Source organism: Phoca vitulina, unplaced genomic scaffold (assembly GCF_004348235.1).
Source record: "Phoca vitulina isolate PV1807 unplaced genomic scaffold, GSC_HSeal_1.0 scaffold13, whole genome shotgun sequence".
Taxonomy (NCBI): domain Eukaryota; kingdom Metazoa; phylum Chordata; class Mammalia; order Carnivora; family Phocidae; genus Phoca; species Phoca vitulina.
In genome coordinates, this window is record NW_022589716.1 from 30,129,400 (window position 1) to 30,152,105 (window position 22,706).

Here is a 22,706-nt window from a genome sequence, read left to right on the forward strand (position 1 = left end):
TGACCGGAACCGAAGTTGGAGGCTTGACTGAGCCACCAAGGTGCCCCCAGAAAAAACAGTTTTTAAACAGTGAGTATACCTGACACATCAAAGTCACCTTTAAAAACTCAGAAATATCCCATAGTCTCAAGAACACATCCATTGTATAAATTAGAGCCATCTACCTCCTAGAAGACTTGATTTTTATAATAAAAAGAAACCACTATCAGTTCTATAAAATTTTTGTGTATTATAACAACAATCATCCCAGTTGCTCTTTGTAACTTTGAGAAGGTGGGTAATCTAATACTCATTTTATAGATGAAGATTTTGATAAAAAAGTTGAGTGAGATGTCAACTGTCCCCAAGTAATGCATTGTTGGATCAGAAGTAGTCCTCATCTGAACTCTCTAGCCCACAGTCCTTTTATCATGTCATATGCCATCTAAAAATTGTTGCATTAATATATAAAATATTTAACCTGACCATATTACATGCTCTAAAAGCAAATAAAGACATGAAATGTTAACATTATCACAAATGAAAGTATGCAAAGTTAAATGAAATATTAGACAGCTGTGAAAATGTATGAACTTAGCATGGAAAAGTCTCATGAAGAATCATGAAGCATTTTATAAAATAAAAATTGATACCATTTATATAAAGTTTTAAAACATATGAAAAATGATAAACCTCCACTTTAAGGTATTTTAAAGCTCTCATGGAAAGAAAGTGGGGTATGTTCAAGGGGCAAATACTAGGAAATTTGGGTTTTTGGTTTTATTTCTTGAGGAGTGGTTATATGGATGTTCATCATTGGACTAGATTATATGTTTATATCATTTTCTATATCTGAATAATACACAATAAAGTTTTAATGATAAAAGCCATAGGAAATGAACAAATGTATAAGTTCAGCCCCACGTTTTAATGAGTCCTCAGGCAGGTACACATGCAAAGAAACAACATGGGGAAGACATAGTCCTACACATTCTGGGCTTGACTTTCAGAAAATAAATAGGGCAGTAAATCACAAATGGGTGGGTTGAATTTTTAAGATGTAAAAGGTTTGTCAGTTTCTGAGCAACTTCATGCTTGCAGTAGGAAAAAGTTCTCTAAACTCAAACCAGAAAAGATGTTGATAATCTCACATACTTTTTAATGGGAGACTCTCATGACAAAGGGTACTTGGTGTTACAGTTTGCATGGGAAAAAAGGATTTTAGTTCTAGAGTTGGAATGTTTATGGCCTGACTAAGTATGCCTGATGGCTTCATTTGAAAATTGTGCTTTTGTGTTTAGCCGATGAATAATAAAGGCACAGTGGCTATGTGGAAAATTGTAAAGATAAATAAAAATATGGAGAAGCACTTCTTCTTGCCTATTTAATAGCTGGAAAGATTTAAGAGATCATAATGTATGTGGGAGAATACTTTATTTCAGTAAATGTCTAAGATCTAAAAGCTACCATCCCAAAGCTTTGACTACACAACTAAAATGGAAAAGATTTTTTTATGCATAAATGTTTACTATTTCCTTTAGCTCAATCTTCATCATATAGACTGAATCCCTAGATTATTTCACTATGTGAAAAGGCAAAATCTACTCTCTTTTAAATGTTTCTGCTATACCAAAAGTAAGAGTGTTTTTCCTTTAGCAAACTCTTCAGAGCTAAGGTTTACACGACATACCTGAAAGAATGTTAATTTTCTTTTAACAAGGTGATACAATTATTTCTCTCCTTCTTAACACTATTCATCATTAACTGGAGCTCATCCCCAGGTGATATAAAATTTCTCAATATCTTATTAAACATTAATTGTTTTTCCTCTTGTTGAAAGTATGTGAATTAAAAAGGACTGTATTTATTTAAATTCTGAAATATGTAAGGAATCTCTGGGCTTGAAATTCCAAAAATTATCATATCCTGAGAAAATAGTGTACTTATGTTCCCAATGCAAAATATTCATATTTGGGCCTGATTTCTAAATATTTCTGAGATTTTCTTCTGTACAAGAAACATTCAGGAAAACTGAAGGCAGACACACATACTGCTTTTACAAAGTATGTGTCCAATAAATCTACAAATTAGATTAATTTTCTTTGCAGTAAATTGTAATCAACTGTTCAGAGTTCATGAACATAACATGTAGTAATAAAGTGTAACAGGTGAATGGCACATTTAGGCCATGAATTTGGGAAGCTTTTAGAGATAGATACTATCTTTTAGCTTTGTACGTTGACAATTCTTTGTAAAAAAAAATGCAGATGTCCACTTTCATGAATAAAATGTGAAGTTCATGAGAACCTATCTAAAGTTTCAGAATGAAATCTTTTTGAAATGACAAAATTGTTTAAAAATTCATAAAAGTAACATTTGCATGCCCAAATTCCATTCCAAAAGGCTTAATGCAGTGACCTGGAACAAAAGAAGACCGTCTCATGGCTCTTGGGGCTGCATACACTAGCATTTCAACCCTATAACATTTACATTGTGCTCTAGAAACAGACTAACCTTGTAGCTTTAGCTCAGTGGTAAATGTCACAAGATTAAGCACCTTTGTATAATCATCATGTTGTAACACTCTTGAATGATCTTATAAGTTCACTGCCAGCCTTCAGTGTTCAAACGCTCATTCTACACAAATTAGGATTTGCCTTTAGAATCCACAAGTGAGAAATGGTTTAATATTCATATTTTACAAATCTACTGATTCTCAGGCAATGAGCTCTCATCCCCTTGCATTTCTTGGTGTGGAGGTTATATGTGAATTTGCTTCTGGGCCAATACATAGAAGTTGGGAGCTGGAATGAGAAGTGCTGGGCTTCACACTCTACTAGCCTACCTGAGACAACATGAATTTGATCAATCCACTTCTCCTAAAATCTCATCTCCATCCTCTACACAATAGGGTGCTGATATCTCCTCACTGGAGGGAGGCTGGGCAGGTAGAGTAAGGAGACTGGGCCAAGCCTATTCAATGGAATGGTGGAAGTCTATGGCCCTAAACATTTTTTTTTTTTTTTTTTTGGATAGAATTTCTTTAAAACATCATGCATGCCCTTGAGCCAACAGGTTTTGAATTTTGAATATAACAGCATAAGGTACCTGACATAGGAGCTATTACAACTGGCAATTGCTACTTTTTCATGATGAAAACTATACTTGTTACTCCTGGGAAAGACACTAAAACATCAGTGACTGAGGATATAAGAACCACTGCCTTCCAAAACAAAAAACAAACGATGTGTAAGAGTGTGCATGTGTGTCTGTGTGTGTGCAAACATGAATTTATATGATAAGTTAAATCAGTATGAAAAGCCTAAACTTTCAGAGTTGAAAAGTGCTTTTGAAAGCATGACCTCCAATTAACAATGACTGAATCACTGCTGAGTTCCCACCATCAGCCATAATAGGAGGAGCACGGTAGGCGCTTATAGAATTTTCCTGAGTCGAGTAACCTAGCCATAACTAACCTCCATATAGTCACCCCTCACTGTTGTCATCCATATTAGCAATTAACATCTCAAAGATGAGGAATGAATGCATATTTATTTTCATTTACCTTATTAGTTATTATTTAATTACATTACTAGTTATTACAGGAGATGGCAAGTCTTACACAAAACCTCACTAGCATGAACAACAATCATGAATATAAGCATAGATCTATCTCGTCAGTATAACTTAAGGCACCGAGCCCTAACCAGGGTCTTTCACTACAACATGACAACAAGGTTAGAGACTGTTGTTACCCTTTGAAACTGAAACTAACAAAACTGAGTGACTTCAGGTAGTTTTCAAAATAATCCCTGAATATAATTTACCTCACATACAAAGGTAATGTCCTTCAGGACATCTATACTATCACACCAAATCTGGTCAGGCAAATGGAAATACGAACCATATGCGGGTGAAAAACGAATGTCACATGTTAGACTTCAACATAAAACAAAGCGAGAAGAACAAAATAGTTTACTGAAATCTTTAGGGAGCGGGGCTAGGTTTGGGAAATAAGCCCACACTAAACACTTGTTAAATCAACAGGCAATACTTTATTTGGGGTTTGACAGGAAAATTAGGAATTTAATCACAGAAGCAATTTGTGGTTTTAGATGCGGCTTTCAAGTTAATAAGCAAATGCATTTGTGTTCAAATGCAATGTTTGTTAATATGTTTACTGAAGTGATGAGAATAATTGCAGCCCTTGAAAGAATGAATGTTCAAATTTGCATATTCAATACTTTATCCAAAAATAACTAGTTAGGCTTCAGCAATAATTGCCAAAGATATAAATGAGTTAAATTGCAATGCTGTGTTTTTAAAAATTCAGTTTTTAAAATGTGTTTTATGACATAGATTCCCATTTCTCACTCATTGATAAATTTTAAGCATATATATTTAAGAAAAAAAAAACAACACTGGGACTAAAAGCAACTCTTCAGTTTACAGAGTTATAGCTTGGTTTAAATTGATCAGTGATTGCCTTAAAATTATTCCTATGAGAATTACAGAAGAAGTTTGCTATTCCTGCCTTCTCTGCATCCATTTTTGCTCTTTCTAGTAGCAGTACCCCCTCACTCCTTTTGAAGAGGTCGCTCCTCACGTGACCTGGCCTGGCCACTCAGAACAATCCATGTCTCTGCCTCAGTGATTAGTTAAGAATATGAATGTGGAATGTGACCCAACTGATTTAACTTGGTTTTGACCATTATGTGTTTTCCTTCCTCCTCATCCCACTTCAAAAACACAAGTAAGAAGAACAACAAATGACGTGAATTAAATTTTACACGTCCATCTGTGATATCTAAAATCTAACTTCTACATTTTTCTTGGGTTATCGATTGCTCACACTATTAGCTATGTTTTTATTTCACGTTTTTTCTGACACCATTCAGAACTTTTGATGACACTAGCAGGAAGGATGCCCTCTTTTTCCAGCTGTTACGGGGAGGATATAAGTAAGCCTCTTGTTCTTTGTCACTTCATGGGCGATCTATCTTAAAATGGAGCCAATAAAAGGAATCAATCCAAACTTAAGAATATGCTATAAAATGTACTATTGACTACTTCTAACCCTCTGATCCTTCATGGCATTCTTGACTCCTAAACATGATCTAATCCCAAATTTGCTTTGTTTTCCCCCATTAACTTCATTCCCCCCCCTTTTTTTTTCATGCTCCACTTTGGCAGGCACTGTTTGCTAGGCATTTGGAAGGTAAGGATGAAGAACACACTGTCCTCAACTTTAAGGGAGTTATATCCTACACCAAGGCATTATCGCACATTTCATTTTGTTAAGTTTTATCATACAGGTAGGCACAGGGTACAATGGGCATCATCGGAGCATGGGGCCCAGCACAGAGGATATTAGGAAGGTTTCATGACAGAGACAGTAATGCAGACAAGTTTAAAATGCCCTGTAAGAGATGCCGTCTCCCTCTGTTTCCCTCAGGTACTACAGATATTCTTTACTTTTTAATGGTTAGCAATCATTCCAACCATGTGAACATCTCATTGCTCTTAGTGGCTGACTATGAGTGTGGGGACCAGAAATCATCACCTGGAGAAATCAGGATGCTAAAAGTTGTTGAGCATGAACATAAACACAGAGAATCAGGCCTAGTAACCCAGCAGAAAGGATTGTATCTCTTTAAGGGCCAGGAGAATTTAGAGGAACAAAAACTCTTATTTGCCATGAAGCAAGCATAAAAGTGAAATAATAGTGACATCAGATCTTACATGACAACAAGATACATGTAAGAGACAAACTGCCTATAATAAAAAATTATACTTAAAATATATATTGGATATTATTATATAGAATATAGATTATATTATACACGGTCCATATGCTATATTCTATATTATACATGTAGAAAATACAGCATGTACAAATACAGTACATATATAGAGACATATATATTACCATATGTGGCATCACGTACAGTATTATGCAGTGTGTGTGTACATATGTGTGTGTGACTATGTATGTATAGACCATAAATGACCTCAAATTTTACTTCCTTACATTTTACTCTTTCAATAAATGGTGAGCAGAAATTAGTCTCTTTTATTTTCCTTTCCTATCTTGTACTGAATGCATTTAGTAGACTTGGTAAATTCCATTATTGGGAACTATACCTAAAAGGGAGAAACTGTGGCCAGGGAACATGATATTTTGCAATGACATTTATTTATTTATTTTTATTTATTTATTTTTTAAAGATTTTATTTATTTATTTGACAGAGAGAAGCAGGGGGAGTGGGAGAGGGAGAAGCAGGCTTCCCGCCGAGCAGGGAGCCCGATGCGGGACTCGATCCCAGGACCCTGGGATCATGACCTGAGCCGAAGGCAGACGCTTAACGACTGAGCCACCCAGGTGCCCCTGCAATGACATTTCGTCCTTATAACGTGTATCTCCAATATTGTTCACAATGTACTTCATTAACATAGTTTACTTATCATATAGAGCTGGAAGAAAATAATGTTGTGATTATTTCCTTTTGAGGAGAAAAAACAGAAAAGCTATGGTTTCAAGGGTCAATCTAGAGCAGTGCCATCCAAAAGAACTTTCTGGAAGCATAAAAATGGTCATCGGTTCCTTCTAGTACAGTAGCTATTAGCCACACATGCCTACTCAGCACTTGAAATAAGGCTGACTAGGGGCACCTGGTGGCTCCGTTGGTTAAGTATCTGCCTTTGGCTCAGGTCATGGTCTCAGGATCCTGGGATCAAACCCCACGTCAGGCTCCCTGCTCAGTGGGGAGTCTGCTTCTCCTTCTGCTCCCCGCCCCCACTCATGCTCTCTGTCTTTCTCTCTCTCTCAAATGAATAAATAACATCTTAAAAAAAAAAAAAAGAAAGAAAGAAAGAAAGAAAGAAGGCTGCCTTGACTGAGGAAATACATTTTTAACTTAACTAATCTAAATCTATAGGGTCAACTTCTGGCTACTGGCTACCATATTGGACAACATAGATCTTAAGTCTCAAGCTAGACTCAATGTTGAAAACATAAAGCCCACATGGGCCATATTCCACTTCAAGACTTATTTTCTTTTGCCTACATTACAGTGAAGAAGAAAGGCAGAGTCAACACTAGAAGGAGCGATTCCGAAGAGAAAATACCTGAATTTTAAAAGCTTTTGTTACCCTGGACTGGGATTCCTGGATGGTAACCAGTGGCCAGCACTGAGAAGCAGTCATGACCATTCAATAGGCTTGTGGCTGAGTGCTGGACAGTTTCCAGTCATTATTCAAAGTGTCTATATGTTCTTAAGGCACACCCACCTCTTTTAGCTCTGTTACTTGCCTGGTCCCTAGAGGCATTTGCATATTTTACCCCAGTCTAGCTCCAACATGTGGTTCCTTTAAAGGCTGACTGACATTAGTAGAAGTGACCAGGGATCTTCCTATTCGGGGTCTTTTATCTGAGCAAATGGAGAGCAGCTGTAACCCCATGAGAAGTTGGAGAAAGCCCCTCCCATTTAAAAAAGTTATTAATACTCCCTCAGGGTAATCTCTTTCAGCATCATCGGCAATTACAATGAGAATGAATACTAATTAACCTTTAAATTTAGGCTTTGGGGCTTAGGTGGGGAGATGCAAAAGAAAGAATAAAATTCTCAATTAAACCCTAACACAAGTAATTTCTCTTGAGAAGTTCTGAACTTTTGGATTTCTAATATGGCCAATTAAGAGTTGTTTTTACCCGGGCGCCTGGGTGGCTCAGTTGGTTAAGCGACTGCCTTCGGCTCAGGTCATGATCCTGGAGTCCCTGGATCGGGTCCCGCATCGGGCTCCCTGCTCGGCAGGGAGTCTGCTTCTCCCTCTGACCCTACCCCCTCTCATGTGCTCTCTCTCATTCTCTCTCTCAAATAAATAAATAAAATCTTTAAAAAAAAAAAAAAAAAAAAAAGAGTTGTTTTTACCCAATGGGATAACCAAGAAAAGATCTCTCATCAGACAAATCTGTCTCAGTCTACAAGACAGGCTGTAGGCTTATGAAGGATATCCTTTTATAAGACTCTTAAACTTTATTCCGAATCTTGGGAAACACGTTTGGATTGTCTTTAACTTGTAATTTCACATGAACCAGTGATTTTCCTCCATGGTATTTATTTATCTATCTAACTGCTTATATTTATAGTTATAAAAAACCTAACGTTTCTCTGACTTCATGTAAAAAAGGAAATCCCCATTTTCATGTCTTCAGTGTTATTCCATACTTATACCATTTATCTGTAGTTTTTAAAGGATAGTAAAAAATAAGAATAAGCAAGCATATTTTCTTCTGAAATATTTCTTCTGAGGGGGTTCTCAGAGAGGCCCCCTTCCCATCTCCCTATCCAGAGCTCCCCTCATCCCCCTCCCCTGCCAAGGTGTCTTCCATGACTCTCCTCAAAGCCTCAGGCCATGTGGGGTTGTTTTGTTTATCATCTGTTAGTGCCTGCCACACCCCACAAATGCTGTAATCTGAAAAACACATACTATGGAACATTACATGACTATTAAAGTCAAAAGCTAGAAGAAAAAAAAACAGGCTGTAACTAAAGGTATTGTCTAAATAGATAAGGTCATAATTATAACCTACATTGTTCTATACTCCCATTTACTCTATCGTCATAACCTCTTATACAGATAACATGAATAGTGGAGTTGGTTATAGGGAAGCCTAATATTTTCCCAACGTGAAGAGGTTCCCTTGTGCTTTTTCAAGGTCTCGATTGCTAGTGACTAAAAACCTTTAGTTTAAGTGGAATTTTATATTGGTTACAAGTTTTAACTTTAGAAAATCTTTAGAGCTATAATGAAAGTGTCTGCTTTATTTGGCTACAAACCAAAGTACTTTAAAACAATACCTAGCATGTTAAATTTCTGCACTTTTCAGACATAAAACAGATGAATCAATTTAAGTCACATATCTCCTAGTCTCAGGTACAGATTTTGTTTAAATTGCAACATACAGCATCAGAGGCCACATTATAAAACATAAGAAGCGCTGTGTAAATGGTGGGACCTCTTCATCAACATTTTATACATGTTGTCCGTATGCTTAAAAACACACTCTCTGGCATTATAATAAATACCCGATATATAAAGAAATGATTGCAACAAAAGACTATTTCTGGATTTCTGATCTCAAGAATTCTTGCTATTTGATAAAATTTTACAAACACAATTAAACTCTTCATTTAGAAATACACTCCTGTCTGACAAAATCTTGTAACTAATAATAATTTTTTCAGCTGAACACATTTATTATCAAATTTTTCATATGATAAATGCTAGGAATACAACTTTACTGACAACAGAGAAACAGCCCACAAATGAGTCATTCATATGGACTCTTTATCATATTACAGTCATATCTAAAAGGAGAATCTTCTGTTTCAGGGAGAAACAAATGGATGCATTTAGAAAATGTTAGAATGTCCTATGAAAATGCTGTGGAAAAAATGTTTCTAGGATATCATCTTATTAAAGTTGATCTGTTCATCTTTCCCCCAAAAAGGAAAATATTTTCAGATGTTACTTCTGCTTATGTCTGATTAATTGAACTATCCATAAAATACAGATTCTTTTTTTTTTTCAATTGTTACATTTTTCTTATTTCTGTAGGGTGAGGAAGAGGCAGAGAGAAAACTTTTTATCACCTCTGTCAGTTCTGACCAGTAACCTGGAATCATTGTTTCTTTTGTTGCAAGTACACAGCAGGTGCTCAATAAGTGCATCTCGAATACTGTTGAAAAAGACTGACCTTGATTACTTCCAGATGCAAAAATACAAAGGTCTACCTTCTAACCCAAGGCTGACCCAATTTAACAAGGAATGTTGGCTTCTATTACTTACATGGATTAAGAAAACAATAGAAGTTCAATACGATCTACATGACTAAACACTTAGAATTTTATTAATATAGGCTGAAGTATGCTTGTTCTGCAGGTTATAGAAAAGGTTTTGCCAAGAAACTAATATTGTAAACAGAGTTTTTGAGACAAATGCTCACAGTATTCAAAAGAGCATGTTGTTTTCAAGGTGCCTCAAGCACTTTTTTGTAGCCACTTATATGAAAGCAGCATATGCTGTTCATAAATAATTCATTTCTTCATTAAATTGGGTCACCTAAGCACACCTAACAGTAAAAATTGTTAATCTTGTGTTCTTTAAAAAAGTAAATGCCCATCCCATCCAAATAAGCTACTATCGTCCCCCAAATGTTAATATTTCTATCTTAAGGTGATGGGAATTCAGATTTTTTTTTTTTCCTTATACCTTTCTGTGATGTTTGAAGGTTTTCAGTGAACAAGTATTATTCACGTAATCTGAAAAACACATACTTTTACATGAAAAAAACCTACTAAATTAAATATAATTTCTCTCCAACAATAATTAAAATAACTTTAGTAAGAATGTTATTTTATTCTTCTATACCTAATGAATCTTCAAACACAAAGTCAGTTAAATGGTAAAGAAAGAAGTACAAATGCTAAAAAGTATTTTTTTTTTAAACTATGATATCCAAAAACTTTTGGAACATCTGATTTTATCCCCATGATGAATATATATGTTTCCAATGACTACCTATGGGCACATGTTTATATATTAAATTGCATTATAAATGAGTGAATAGACATTGTTTATTTAAGAGATCCTACCAGGTCTCTTTTAAATCAAGAAATCTTCTTGTAAAGTGAATAATCAATCAAATATATACAGTGGATCCAAATGTTCAAGTATGAGATCTGTTGAACATAGCATACAACTCCAGTTTCACTTATTCTTTCTTAGTGATGCCATGAACATATTGAAACAAACAAACAAAAAAAATCACAATTGCCACATTGTTATTTCTTAATTTAGATTTGCAAACTTGTCACTGTACCTGTAATGAGGTGAGGGGTTGCCTCTTGCTTCACAATTTAAAGTTATTTTTTTATCCTCTGAACCCACAGGGAAAATGCTGTTGCTGGGCTCTCTGATAAACACTGGACCTTGCAAGAGAAGCTCACCTGTATGGGTGGGAGACATCCAAAAAAACAATCACAATAAGTAAAAGGTACTGTAAAAGCTGCATTCTAGAATCGAAAAAGAAAAACAAGCAAGAAACAAGTATCTGCTCTTTAAAAAAAAAAAAAAAGAAGAAGAGGCAGGTATCGCTTCCCAGAACATGCTCTGCAGACACTGCTTTGCTAATGAGCACCAATGAAACTGTTGACAGCCTAGTAACATGTATAAGACAATGAAAATTAGTATTGAAAAACATTGCCATATTAATAAAATCCCTTAAAAGTATAAATAAGGCTGTACTAATTACTTTTTATAATATAAACCCTACCTAACTTTTTCACTGGTGAATATCCTATTGCAGAAGGTCTTTCTGTCATAAGGCTCTTCACAAAAGTCAAGTTGTATTCAAGACTAGTCGAATACCTGAGCATGATCTTACTCACAAAATCTGCCATGCATGCCAATCTGAAGGTTGACAATATTCTTTTTCTGTTTGGACCTCAAAACACTCAACATTTGGTGGTACTTCCACTTTATTGCCAACCAAGTGAAGAGAAGGATATAACCCTCAGGAAGTATCTTTTAAAAAGGTTTTCTATTTTAGTGAAGAAAACTCTAATATTTTCTGAGAATTTCCACATATATCCAAAAACAAAAATCCGTCTTTGTGCTATGAATTTAAAAAGGAACAAGATAATGCCATCAACAAATGCTTATGGCTACTTCAGTTGTACAATCATTGCCAGAGCATTTCTGAAAACAAGCAAATTCACAGGGGAAAAAAAAAGAAACTCTTTACTCTCCTATCTTGGAACACTCAGTAAAATGGGAGGAACTCCTGCTGAAGCAAAGAATGAATAAACAGACTAAGAGACAAAGGCCACACTGGATCTGAGGGTGGGACCAGCCACACCTGAGAGTGTGGGACGGGGACTGGCCACACCAGAAAGACCAACTTGTGACTGATGGTGGGAGAGTTGAGTCATGGGATATGAGCTGACTTGGACAACTGAGCTCAACTACACGTGCCATCATCAGTCACTATTATGTAATGAGGCCCCCGTAAAAACTCTGGACACTGAGGCTTGGCGAGTTTTCCTGGTTCGTAATAGTCCTTGCTTATTAACACACATCAGTGCCAGGAGGTTTACTCATCTGAGGACAACAAAAGCTTAGCATTTGGGACCCGTCCAGATGCTATACTCTGGGTTTCTTCCTTTGGCTGATTTTAGCATGTATGCTTTCCCTATAATAAACCATAATCATGATTATATTAGCTTTCAGTGACTCCTGTCAGTCCTTCTAGCAAATTATCAGAGCCAGAACTTGCAGTTGGTGTTAGAAATGAGGGTAGTCTAGGGACCGTACACTCAAATCTCAAAGTCTAGCTAAATCTAGATACCCTTTCCACTGCAACAACACCACAAAGTTAATCCTTACTGATACCAACCATACCTTAAGAAAGCAGCCTGCTATCCTCTTTAGTCCCTGGTTTTTATTTACCTCTGAAGGGGAAATACCACAAGGAAAAAGTTCTCACTTTTCTTTGTGGAAAAGGAGAACTTTCAGAAGAAATGGATTTTGAAATAGCTACTAAAGCCCCTAATCAAAAAGATCCAGTGTTGTCAATTTCCTGATTTTTTCCCAAGTAAGTTTACTGTATTAAAACTAAACAAATAAATACAAAAATGACAACTGGCTTCACTAATCAAATTTACTGTCTTAGAAAGTTGAAAATAATTCTAATGCCTGTTTGTAAATATTTACAAACACGGTGGATTTTTCATAGCATTTTTTTTTTTCTGGTGTAATAGCTCTTGATTTACTTTGAGTGGCTCATCTATTTTGTTCACTTATGAGATGGTATAGCTTCATTGTTCTGACAAACTCTGATGTACATAGAGCTTGAAAACAATATTATAGTAACATAATGGTATAGATTTGAAAATTCCAGATAAGTTGGGGAGAGAAACTGACAAAAGGAAAATTAGGTCAAGATAAGAAGGGGGTGATTTCAATGAAAAAGACAAAAAGAGGTGCTTTTTAAAAATTTCCTACAAGGTGACCAAAATGAAAAATCCAAATGTCCATTCCATCATCTTCTAACACAAGTCAAATGATACTCTAATTCTTCTCTAGAAACCACTATTAATTTTAAATGAAGGTGTTAAATAACTAGATGCCTTTTTATTCCGACACCCTTTTGAGAGAGTGACAATCATAGCTAATTTGCTAACATTTATGTGCCAGGCAATGTACTAAGGAAATTACAAGTCTTGCCTCCCTTATTCCCAGGCTATGTTTGGCCCCATCATCTACCCTATGAGGTCCAGCACCATCCTTGTCTATGCCTCAGAGTCCATGCTGACTGTTGTTACATTTGGGCTCAGCCCCCACCACCCTTGTTATTCTTGTGCTCTGATTTCCTTTTGTTGTTCAGAACTCAGCATAAATGTCATCCTCTCAGCTTAAATGTCCCTCCACCTGCCCCTCACTTCCACCTTTCACAAAGGTACCCAAAGCACATCTCACTGTATCTCACTATATATAATCATCATACATGTTCACATATGTGCTTGTTGTTTGTGTCTAATTCATGGTTGTAATCCCAATTCCTAGAACATGCAGATATTCTATGTTTATCTGTTGAATAAATAAGATGAATGAAGGAATTCTCACAATAACTCTGTATAAGGCCAATACTTTTTTACAGCTAGTGATTGATAAAGCTAAGATTTTAATTTCAGAGCTTATGTTCTCACCTTATAGTTATTTGGCCTCCCCAGCAGAAATGAGGCACAGAGCATTTAAAAAACCCAACCGTGGTAACATAGGATTTTTGGTTTTTTTGGTTTTTGGTGAGAGACCCGGATTCATACCCTCATATTCCTATTTTTTGTGCGTTTCCTTTTCCAGTAAACCACACAGTTCTAAATATGGGCAAACGCAAAAATTAACCATCAGCTTGCTATTTCAACTTCAGTATTTCCGGATAACACTGGAGTTTCCAGCCCGTGAGGCACATACCCACCAATTCTGAAGCTTAAAGCTCCTAAAGGCTTTTTAGACCATCAGCAGCATTCAGAAGCCTCCTAAAATGGAAGTACAAATTAATAATCAAACATGACAGGTCAGTCCATGCTTCATACTCTGAAAAGAGATAAAGGCCACTCAGTCTTGCTTCACCAGAATGAAATAAGAGATGCTGGGGTATAATGTTGTAGTCTCTTGCTAGCAACATAAACTTAAAAGGAAGAGATTCTGAAGTCTCATTTTCTTCGAAATGAATTTTGATCTTTAAAAGGACAGAACCTTGACGATTCACATGGATATTCATAACCAGCAAAAAGCAGCTTGGCTGAGAACAGAAGGGGGCCTCCCGGCTAACGAAATGGATTCAATGTAACATTGAGATTGATGCTCAACTTTACTTTTTGTGACAGGGGCATTTTTTTGATATGCCAGCCTGGCTCCAAAGCTCCATTTTACGTTTATAGCCTAAAATAAAGGGCATATAACATTTCCGAACAGGACTAATAAGTCCAAAAGTCCAATCCTGAGGTGTTATTTTTTCCCCCAAACGCCCATGGGCTACTCAGAATAACTACCTTTGAATGTAAGTACAAGCTTTATGCGCTCCTAAGGTAATGTCACCTAAAAGATCAAACTGTGGCCAATCAATTCTAATAGTCATACTCTATACAGTTTTTATGAAGTCTGACAAAGAGAAACAGACAAAGCATTCCAGGCAGTTGGATTACTTTGACTAAAAGAAATAAAATTCCTAAAAGACCACGATGGTATCTCTGAAATTGCTATGGAAAAAGGAAAGCACATCCTATCTTCCCTCACTTATTTACATCACATCTACATGATGCAAAACTGAAGGATATTTTGAAATGAAGAGGGTAAATCCAAAAAGGGAGCTAGGGTGGTCACTGCTATTTAAAGCAGAATTTAAGAGACCATAGAGCTAGAAAGGAATAGTCAATGTACTTATAAGGTATCCAAACCAAACAGAATGAGCTCTAGCCTGGGTCAGAGAAAATAAAAGTAATATGTCACCAATGAAATGAGACCTGTATTCTAGGCCCTACTATTCTACAAAAAAAATAAAATAAAATAAAAAAATTAAAAAAAAAATTAAAGATGGAAACATTTTATAGCAGTGGGGCATCATCTTTTTTTTTTTTTTCTTTTTGGCATTGGTGGCTTAAAGCTAGAAAATGCCAAACAAACAAGAAATGACAAAAATAAAATTCCATTTATATTATCCCAAAGTCTCATTTCTTTAACAAATATTTGAATGCCAAACACACTCAGCATATAAAAAACTAGCTGTAGCCAACATCAGTGGTTGTCGACTCAACCTCTCTTAACTATTCCTTTTCGTTGCCTTCAAAATCTGCCTTTCATCAGAGATACAGAAAGCACAGATAAACTACCGTCCTAGAACTCTGTAGTTCTTGACTGGGCAGCAGGGCGGACAAGGAGGATTGGGTTAGGAGACCAGTAACAGCCAAAGAGGGGTGTATTAGTTTGCGAGGGCTGCCATGATAGAGCAACACAAACTGGGTTGTTTCAACAACAGAAATTTACTGTCTCACAGTTCTGCAGGCTAGAAGTCTCAAATCAAGGTGTGGGCAGGACTGGTTTCTTCAGAGGGCTATAAGGGAAGAATCTGCTCCAGTCTTGTCGACTGGGCTTATAGATGGCTGTCTTTTCCCTGTGTTGTGTCCCTTCAGGTGATCTTCCCTCTGTCTCTGTGTGTGTCTGTGTGTCCAATTTTCCTTTTATAAGGGTACCAGTCATAACAGATTAGGGCCCACCCTAATGACCTCATCTTAACTAATCCCATCTGTAATGACCCTATGTCCAAATAAAGTCATGTTCTGAGGACCTGGGGATTAAGATTTCAACACACAAATTCTGAGGGGGACATAATTCAACCTATCACAAGGGGTAAGGGAAAATCTGCTAAAAGCCTTTAGGAAAGAGTGTCTATCCTGATTTTGAGGAAAAATCAAAACAAAACAAAAAACATGAAGGATATGCTGAGCTTGGTTCCTTTCCTTTTTGATGGAAATTGTCAGGTGAGGAAGGAGGTCATGCTGGGAACCCCTATGGCCATCTAGACACCATGAGGGGGAGTATATATATATCACAGAAAAGCTAACCCAGAGCCCTCCCATCTTTGAGTTCCTGAACCAACATGAACCACATAAGCCCAAACATCACATGTTAGAAAAATAAACCTCTAATGGGTTTTTGTTATGTACAGCTGAATGTATTATAACCGACATCCTAGAAAAAAGGGAAAAGGCAATACAGCATACTTAAGATGAACAAGAAAAAGAAAATGCTTACCAGGAATAACTAATTTATCCATTTCCCACATCTGGAAATGTTATCAAGCAATTAGGTTATAAGAAAAAGTGCTGGAGAATGGCAGACACCTGGAGTATGAGAGCATAATAGAGACCAATAGAAAGCAATAAAAATTATTTAATTTGCTAAATTAATGGTTTACTACCTGATTTGCTCAATCTGTGTTTCACATTTTGTCCATAAACAGAAATAAAGAAACTGCATGGGAAGCAGTGTGCAATAATTAGAGAATTAAAAACTGAAAGGGACTGTTTAAGCTTTACAGGTGCTGGAAATAAATGTTCAATAAAAAAAAATTCTCCTGTGGACTGGGAGAACCCTTTCAAACCATGACAAATTTCAGCAAAAACTGCATTTTTCTTTCATCGCTACCTGTCTAAAAAAAAAAAAAAAAAACACCACAAAGATGACCACACCCATAAACCTATATGGACATTATGGTCATGTTGAAAGTTAAAATATCTGGACTTCAGCACTTTTCTTTAGTGAACTAATCACATATTTTGATGAAAGTTATGATCTATTTCACTGGATTAATATTCAATTTGTACTATAGTTGAGTAGAGGAAGAGAATGTGGGAGAATTGTGAGGGTGCCCAATATTTAATTTTGATACTTTCAGGCCAGTGGCTGTATTTCTGATTTTTGAACTATTCTTTACAATTGAATGAAACAGTTAACCACTTTACTGTTATATTGGAGGAAATAATGTATGTGGGAGAAAAAGGCTTAGGAGATGGGTTGAAGTATTTGTAGATTACAATGTTTTCATAATGCTCTATGGCTTTCTTTATTTAAATTCATGTTTTGGGGCGCCTGGGTGGCTCAGTCGGTTAAGCGACTGCCTTTGGCTCAGGTCATGGTCCTGGAGTCCCTGGATCGAGTCCCACATTGGGCTCCCTGCTCAGCAGGGGGTCTGCTTCTCCCTCTGACCCTCCTCCCTCTCATGCTCTCTGTCTCTCGTTCTCTCTCTCTCAAATAAATAAATAAAATCTTTAAAAAAAAAATAAAAAAATAAAAAAATAAATTCATGTTTTGTCTCCAAATGAATGTGAGTTCTAGTGCTTTTGAACTTCCCTGACCTCCTTCCATAATCCCCAGCCCAGAGTTACACCGTCCTTGCTAGATGGTTTAATAGCAACTCCACGTGACAAAAGAAAGTTACAATGCTATTGTCAGATGCAGTGTGCAATGTGCACAATACAACCAGGATTGTACAATCCGTGGCTCATGTGCGTGAATAAAACAAAACAAAACAAAAAAAACCACAACCCACTTACATCCCCACTTTCTAATATACCAACTTCCATTGAACATCTCTGATATATGCAAATTCACAAGGTTTTGACCAATCATTTTGAAGACTTCATTAATCAAATCTTTTAAAAACATTTCTTAGAGAAAAAAAGAAGAAGAAGAATGTAGCAGGAGGGGAAGAATGAAGGGGGCGAAATCGGAGGGGGAGAAGAACCATGAGAGACAATGGACTCTGAAAAACAAACTGAGGGTTCTAGAGGGGAGGGGGGTGGGAGGATGGGTTAGCCTGGTGATGGGTATTGAGGAGGGCACATTCTGCATGGAGCACTGGGTGTTATGCACAAACAATGAATCATGGAACACTATATCTAAAACTAATGATGTAATGTATGGGGATTAACATAACAATAAAAAATAAAAATAAATAAAAAATAAAAACATTTCTTAGGCATCCTTCCCTCAAAGGTTTTAATAGTGATTATTATGTTTGTGGTTTCTATTGTTTACCAAAGAGATTGGGTCAAGGGTTTTTGGGGCTCAGGCATGATTCCCTTCATGTATTTTAGAAAGAATGTTTCATATCGAACTCCAGTTCAAGGCTATTGTTTCTATGAAAAAATAACTATACAATAAAGAATTTCTATTATAAATCAGTTGTAATGGAGAAACTATTAAGAAGTAATACCAGCTGGTGATTGAATTCTGTAGTATTTTTGCAGTGTAACCTCATAAAGTAGAAAAGAGCATAATCGTTTCCTGCCTACACTTCAGTAAGCAGAAGCCAGCATAGTGTTTGTAAACATCTGTGTATATAAAATACCATCTAGTTCCCTCTTCCCAGCAAGGACCCTGCTTTTTTCTTTCTAGACCACTAAGGGTATTAAGCTGGGCTGTGAGGCAGGTACAGAGATCCACAGAAGCAGGACAGAGGATGGCGAATGCCTATGGGGTGGGGGTTGGGGGACTCTCAGAGCTGCCTGAACTTGAATAACTAAATAATTTCTCAAATTTACTCTCATTATTTTTCATTTACCCACAACTGAAATTTATTTTTCATGATTTATTGCAGACACAGCATGTGTGTGTACACACACATACAAGTGATAGCAAAAAAAGAGTCTCTTGAAATAATGTTTTTATTGCATTCTGGATCATAGCAGTTTTCTATTCTATTCCATCCAATCTCCTTTAACCTATTCTTTTTTTTAAATGCCAGACATAGCTACCATATTACTATCATCACTCATCAATGAGTTTCCATCCCCAATTTGATAATCCCTGGTCTAGAGCCATGCCTCTCCTGCCCTCAGTGTCCTAGATTATTATTTTGGGGGAGACTTGTGATGCTTGTAAGGTATTTCTTTAATTTCCTTTACTCAGGAATGAAACCAACTTAGGCAGTGAAGGTAAAGAACTGTCTACATTCGAAATGGAAAGAGTATTTGTGGTACTAAGATGTAGAAATGACAAGAGGGTCTTCCCCAAACCTGCTGAATGGCTACATTCTCTGTAGGCTTAGAGAGGGGAGCAAATACTATTACACATCGCTGGTAACCTTGGCAAATAAGAACACATATTTTATTTTGTTTTGAAAAAAAAATTGTTTCTTAGTTCTAAATAATATGGAGCAAAACCCTCATTATATATACTTATTAAAAAAATGCACAGTCCCAAGCATCAACATATGAAGGTAAAATAGACACTGCTTACCAGGCCCTGTACTAGACACTTTGCTTCTACTGAGTCACCTAATTCTAAGTGAATATTAAACACTCTGAGTAAAAAATGTTACTCATTTTAATGTTATCGCTTTCCTTCATATTGACACAATATAAGTAATGATTCTCAGGGCTGCAAAAGATGAGTTAAATTGAATGCTCTACACACATTTTCGGTGCCACCACTCTGGAGAAGCATTTGGTGATATGTATGAGGAGCCCCCCGTCATGTAGGAAGTCTAAGGAAAATCGCTCAATTCTTTCATTTTTACTCAGTATCACCACTTAGCAATCTTCCACCATTCAGAATTCTTAGAAAAATTTTTGTGTACTCTTCTCATCACAATATCCCTATCGTATTATATATTGGCTTTACTTGTTTTTCACTCATATTTTCCTTATTCCTAGTCTTTAAACTTTGGAAGATAGTGAATATATTAAACACACACTTCTACCTCCTAATCAGGCCAATCATATTGTATATATTAAAAAACTTGGTACATTAATGTTAGAATAGAAATATATGTGTGTTTATGCTTCTTTGCAAATGGCTTTAGTTTACAAAACGTTAATGGTGATCAAAAAAAAAAAAAAAAAAAAAGAATTTGGCCATTCTCAAGATAACCCCAAGCATATACCCTATCTCCAATGGAATATGTGTGTCCAGCTGCAACATAATTCATCATAGAAAAATATGGACTTATAGAAGCTAATTGAATGACAGCATCAATGACTCAAAAAATACCCCCACCTGTGTTCTCACAGGTGTCTACCATCATTAGGTGGCTATTTCTGTTTGAGAAATTTACAGGATGCTGGTCACCTATAATTCATCCACTCCCTCCTAAATACTGAAAATACAGGTACTGCATAGGAGTAACTTCACTAAAACCATACATAAATAGCACGTTTAAGAGCAATACACTCTACCAGTCATTTCTTGTGTAACTTCTGAGTGCTAAAGCAAAGCCCCATTTCTGGATTTTAATGACTCATTTGAATATAACAGCTGCCTTAGCCACTAAAATTAAAAAAAAAAAATGTTGAGCTTTTGGTGGGCTTTTATTACTCAGATTTCTAAGGAAGTTGCTTAAAGTTACTTTTAAGAGAGGCCAGCATTTGCACAGCTTTTACTGTTCCATGAAATGGATCTGTTTGCAAAATATCCCCAAATCCATAATAAATTGTTCATGTGAACCATGAATTTAGTTAACACATAACCAACATGCAATCCTTACTTTAGTCTAAATCTTCTAAGGTTAGGATGTAACGTTAGCTGCCTGCACATTTCACATTTCTGTATCTTTATCTCAGAACTGGAGATCTCCTTAGGAAAACATGCTTGCTTTTCAGAGGAGGCCTGAGCTAAATTGTCTTTCCAGGACTTTTTACATGCGAGATTCTTCAATTTTATGAAGTGTATATGATGCAACTCATTACACATATTTGGGAATTTTGGTTTGCAGAGCTGTACGCTGGTGGCCACTGGGCCAAATCTATCCTGCAGCATTATTAGACTTGGATCATAAAATGTTCAGGGGGGAGAAAAAAAACCTTCCCTTAAATTAAATGGCCTCATTTAAAAATCCAAAAGTATTAGGTTTAAAGTCAAATCTAAACTTAAGGAAAAAAAAATCAATGATCTAGTAATACCAGGCCTCCTTTCTCCCATGGCAATCCTAAACTCAGCATTGCCATACAGAGAGAGCAACATACTCAGTCTCCCCAGAAGGCAGCCCCACAGGGAGTGAGACATCTTGGGTTGTTAGCAAGAAATTCACCCACAGTTACGTGAAAATAACTTTGTTTACCAACTAAATTATCTTGAATTGATTTACACCACTCTTCTTCTTGAAATGCTTTCCCTCCTATCACTCAAGACACGGAATATTTTGACAGTCCAGGCAAAATTAATCCCACTTTACCAGAAATTCAATTTACTGCACAGGATTATAACTCTCCCAACGCATCTGTATTTTAGTAATTTGTGTGGAGGTTGTCTCCTTTTTTCTGAACCTATGCCCTTTTTATTCCCCAACAGCACACTGCAAAATACCTTGCACATGATAACCCAAGTGCTTGATAAAAAATGATCTTAAAAAAACATATATTTATGCTTTAGGACAGAGGTCGATAAACTATATCCATAGGCCAAATTCGACTGCCATCTGTTTTTGTACGACCCATGAATCAAAAGAACTTTCATGACACATGAAAATTATATGAAATTCAAATTTCAGTGTCCATCAATAAAGTTTTATTGGAAGACAGCCATGTTCACTTGTTTATGTATTGTCTATGGCTGCTTTCACATTCTAACGGCACAGTAGTTATGACAGAGACCATATGACACACAAAGCCCAAAATATTTACTATATAAATACTGCATGATAAAGTTTGCCAACACATGCTTTAAGAAGGAATAGGTCTAATAGGAGGAATAGTGGCTTTGCATCGAGATAGACATGCTTCCCCCCCTCTTAATACTACCATCTACTTTTTTAGGCAAGTCATTTAAGTTCTCTGAGCCACTGAGTTATGGGAATGATATCAGTATTAAAGGGGTTTTGATGCAAAGATAAGCAATATTTTTAATGCAGCAGGAGTGCAAAAAATGGGATGTGATACTATTGACTCTTTTTGCTTAGCACTTGCATCAAACTTTTCTGACCGAGGAACGGTAATTTATGAGAAGGTAGTCTAATAAATGGCTTCACTCATTAGAGCAACCTATCTACAAGGCATTGTCCTTATCTTCATGCTAGTTGTGAACACTGCCACCTGTGTTCAGCTATCTGGTTTGAGCAAATAATTGCAAGTATTATGTCTAAGACAAAAGGTCCTTAATAATCTATGGAGGGTGGTAACTTCAAAAAAGAGGGGGGGGGAAAGGAATCTTTATAATACCTATTGCATCAGTTCTCACTGAGAGACAATTCTCCAACAGGTATTTATTCTCCTTTCTGTCTTCAAGTAATTACTCACCATAATAGTATCAATGGGAAACTCAACAAAATAAGCAGTAAAGAGCTTTGAAAAACCCCATGAGGCAGAAAAAAGCATTAGATTCTTTTATATTATTGTTAGCCAAATGTTTATTTTCTCTCTTCTCCCATAATAGGAATAATGTCCACAGCACCGAGTATTCTAAATTTGCTTTGCTGCAAAATCAAGCAAAATGAAAAAAAAAAAGAAAGCATTTGTGGCATTGTAAATGCTGCAGTATCATTTCTTAACTAAAGATAGATGGCTACTCAGAAACCCATGTAGTATATTGTTCAACAGCCAATTCTTCACAATTATCCACATAAATATGGTCTGTATATGACCCCTTCGTATGTTTTTTTATACAT

General features: G+C 36.3%; 1 protein-coding gene across 4 annotated transcripts in view; it reads right to left on the reverse strand.

The window, feature by feature from the left end:
- The window catches only part of CNTN3 (contactin 3), a 331,836-nt gene that overhangs the window by 212,822 nt on the left and 96,308 nt on the right, over positions 1 to 22,706 (reverse strand). For 3 of the 4 annotated variants that reach the window (XM_032411781.1, XM_032411779.1, XM_032411780.1), the window contains exon 3: positions 10,866 to 10,992. In XM_032411781.1, coding sequence (XP_032267672.1) covers positions 10,866 to 10,992 — 127 coding nt within the window. Of the gene's footprint in view, positions 1 to 10,865; positions 10,995 to 15,218; positions 17,062 to 22,706 lie in introns of those variants that run through there. The other variant, XM_032411782.1, reaches the window with a different exon arrangement.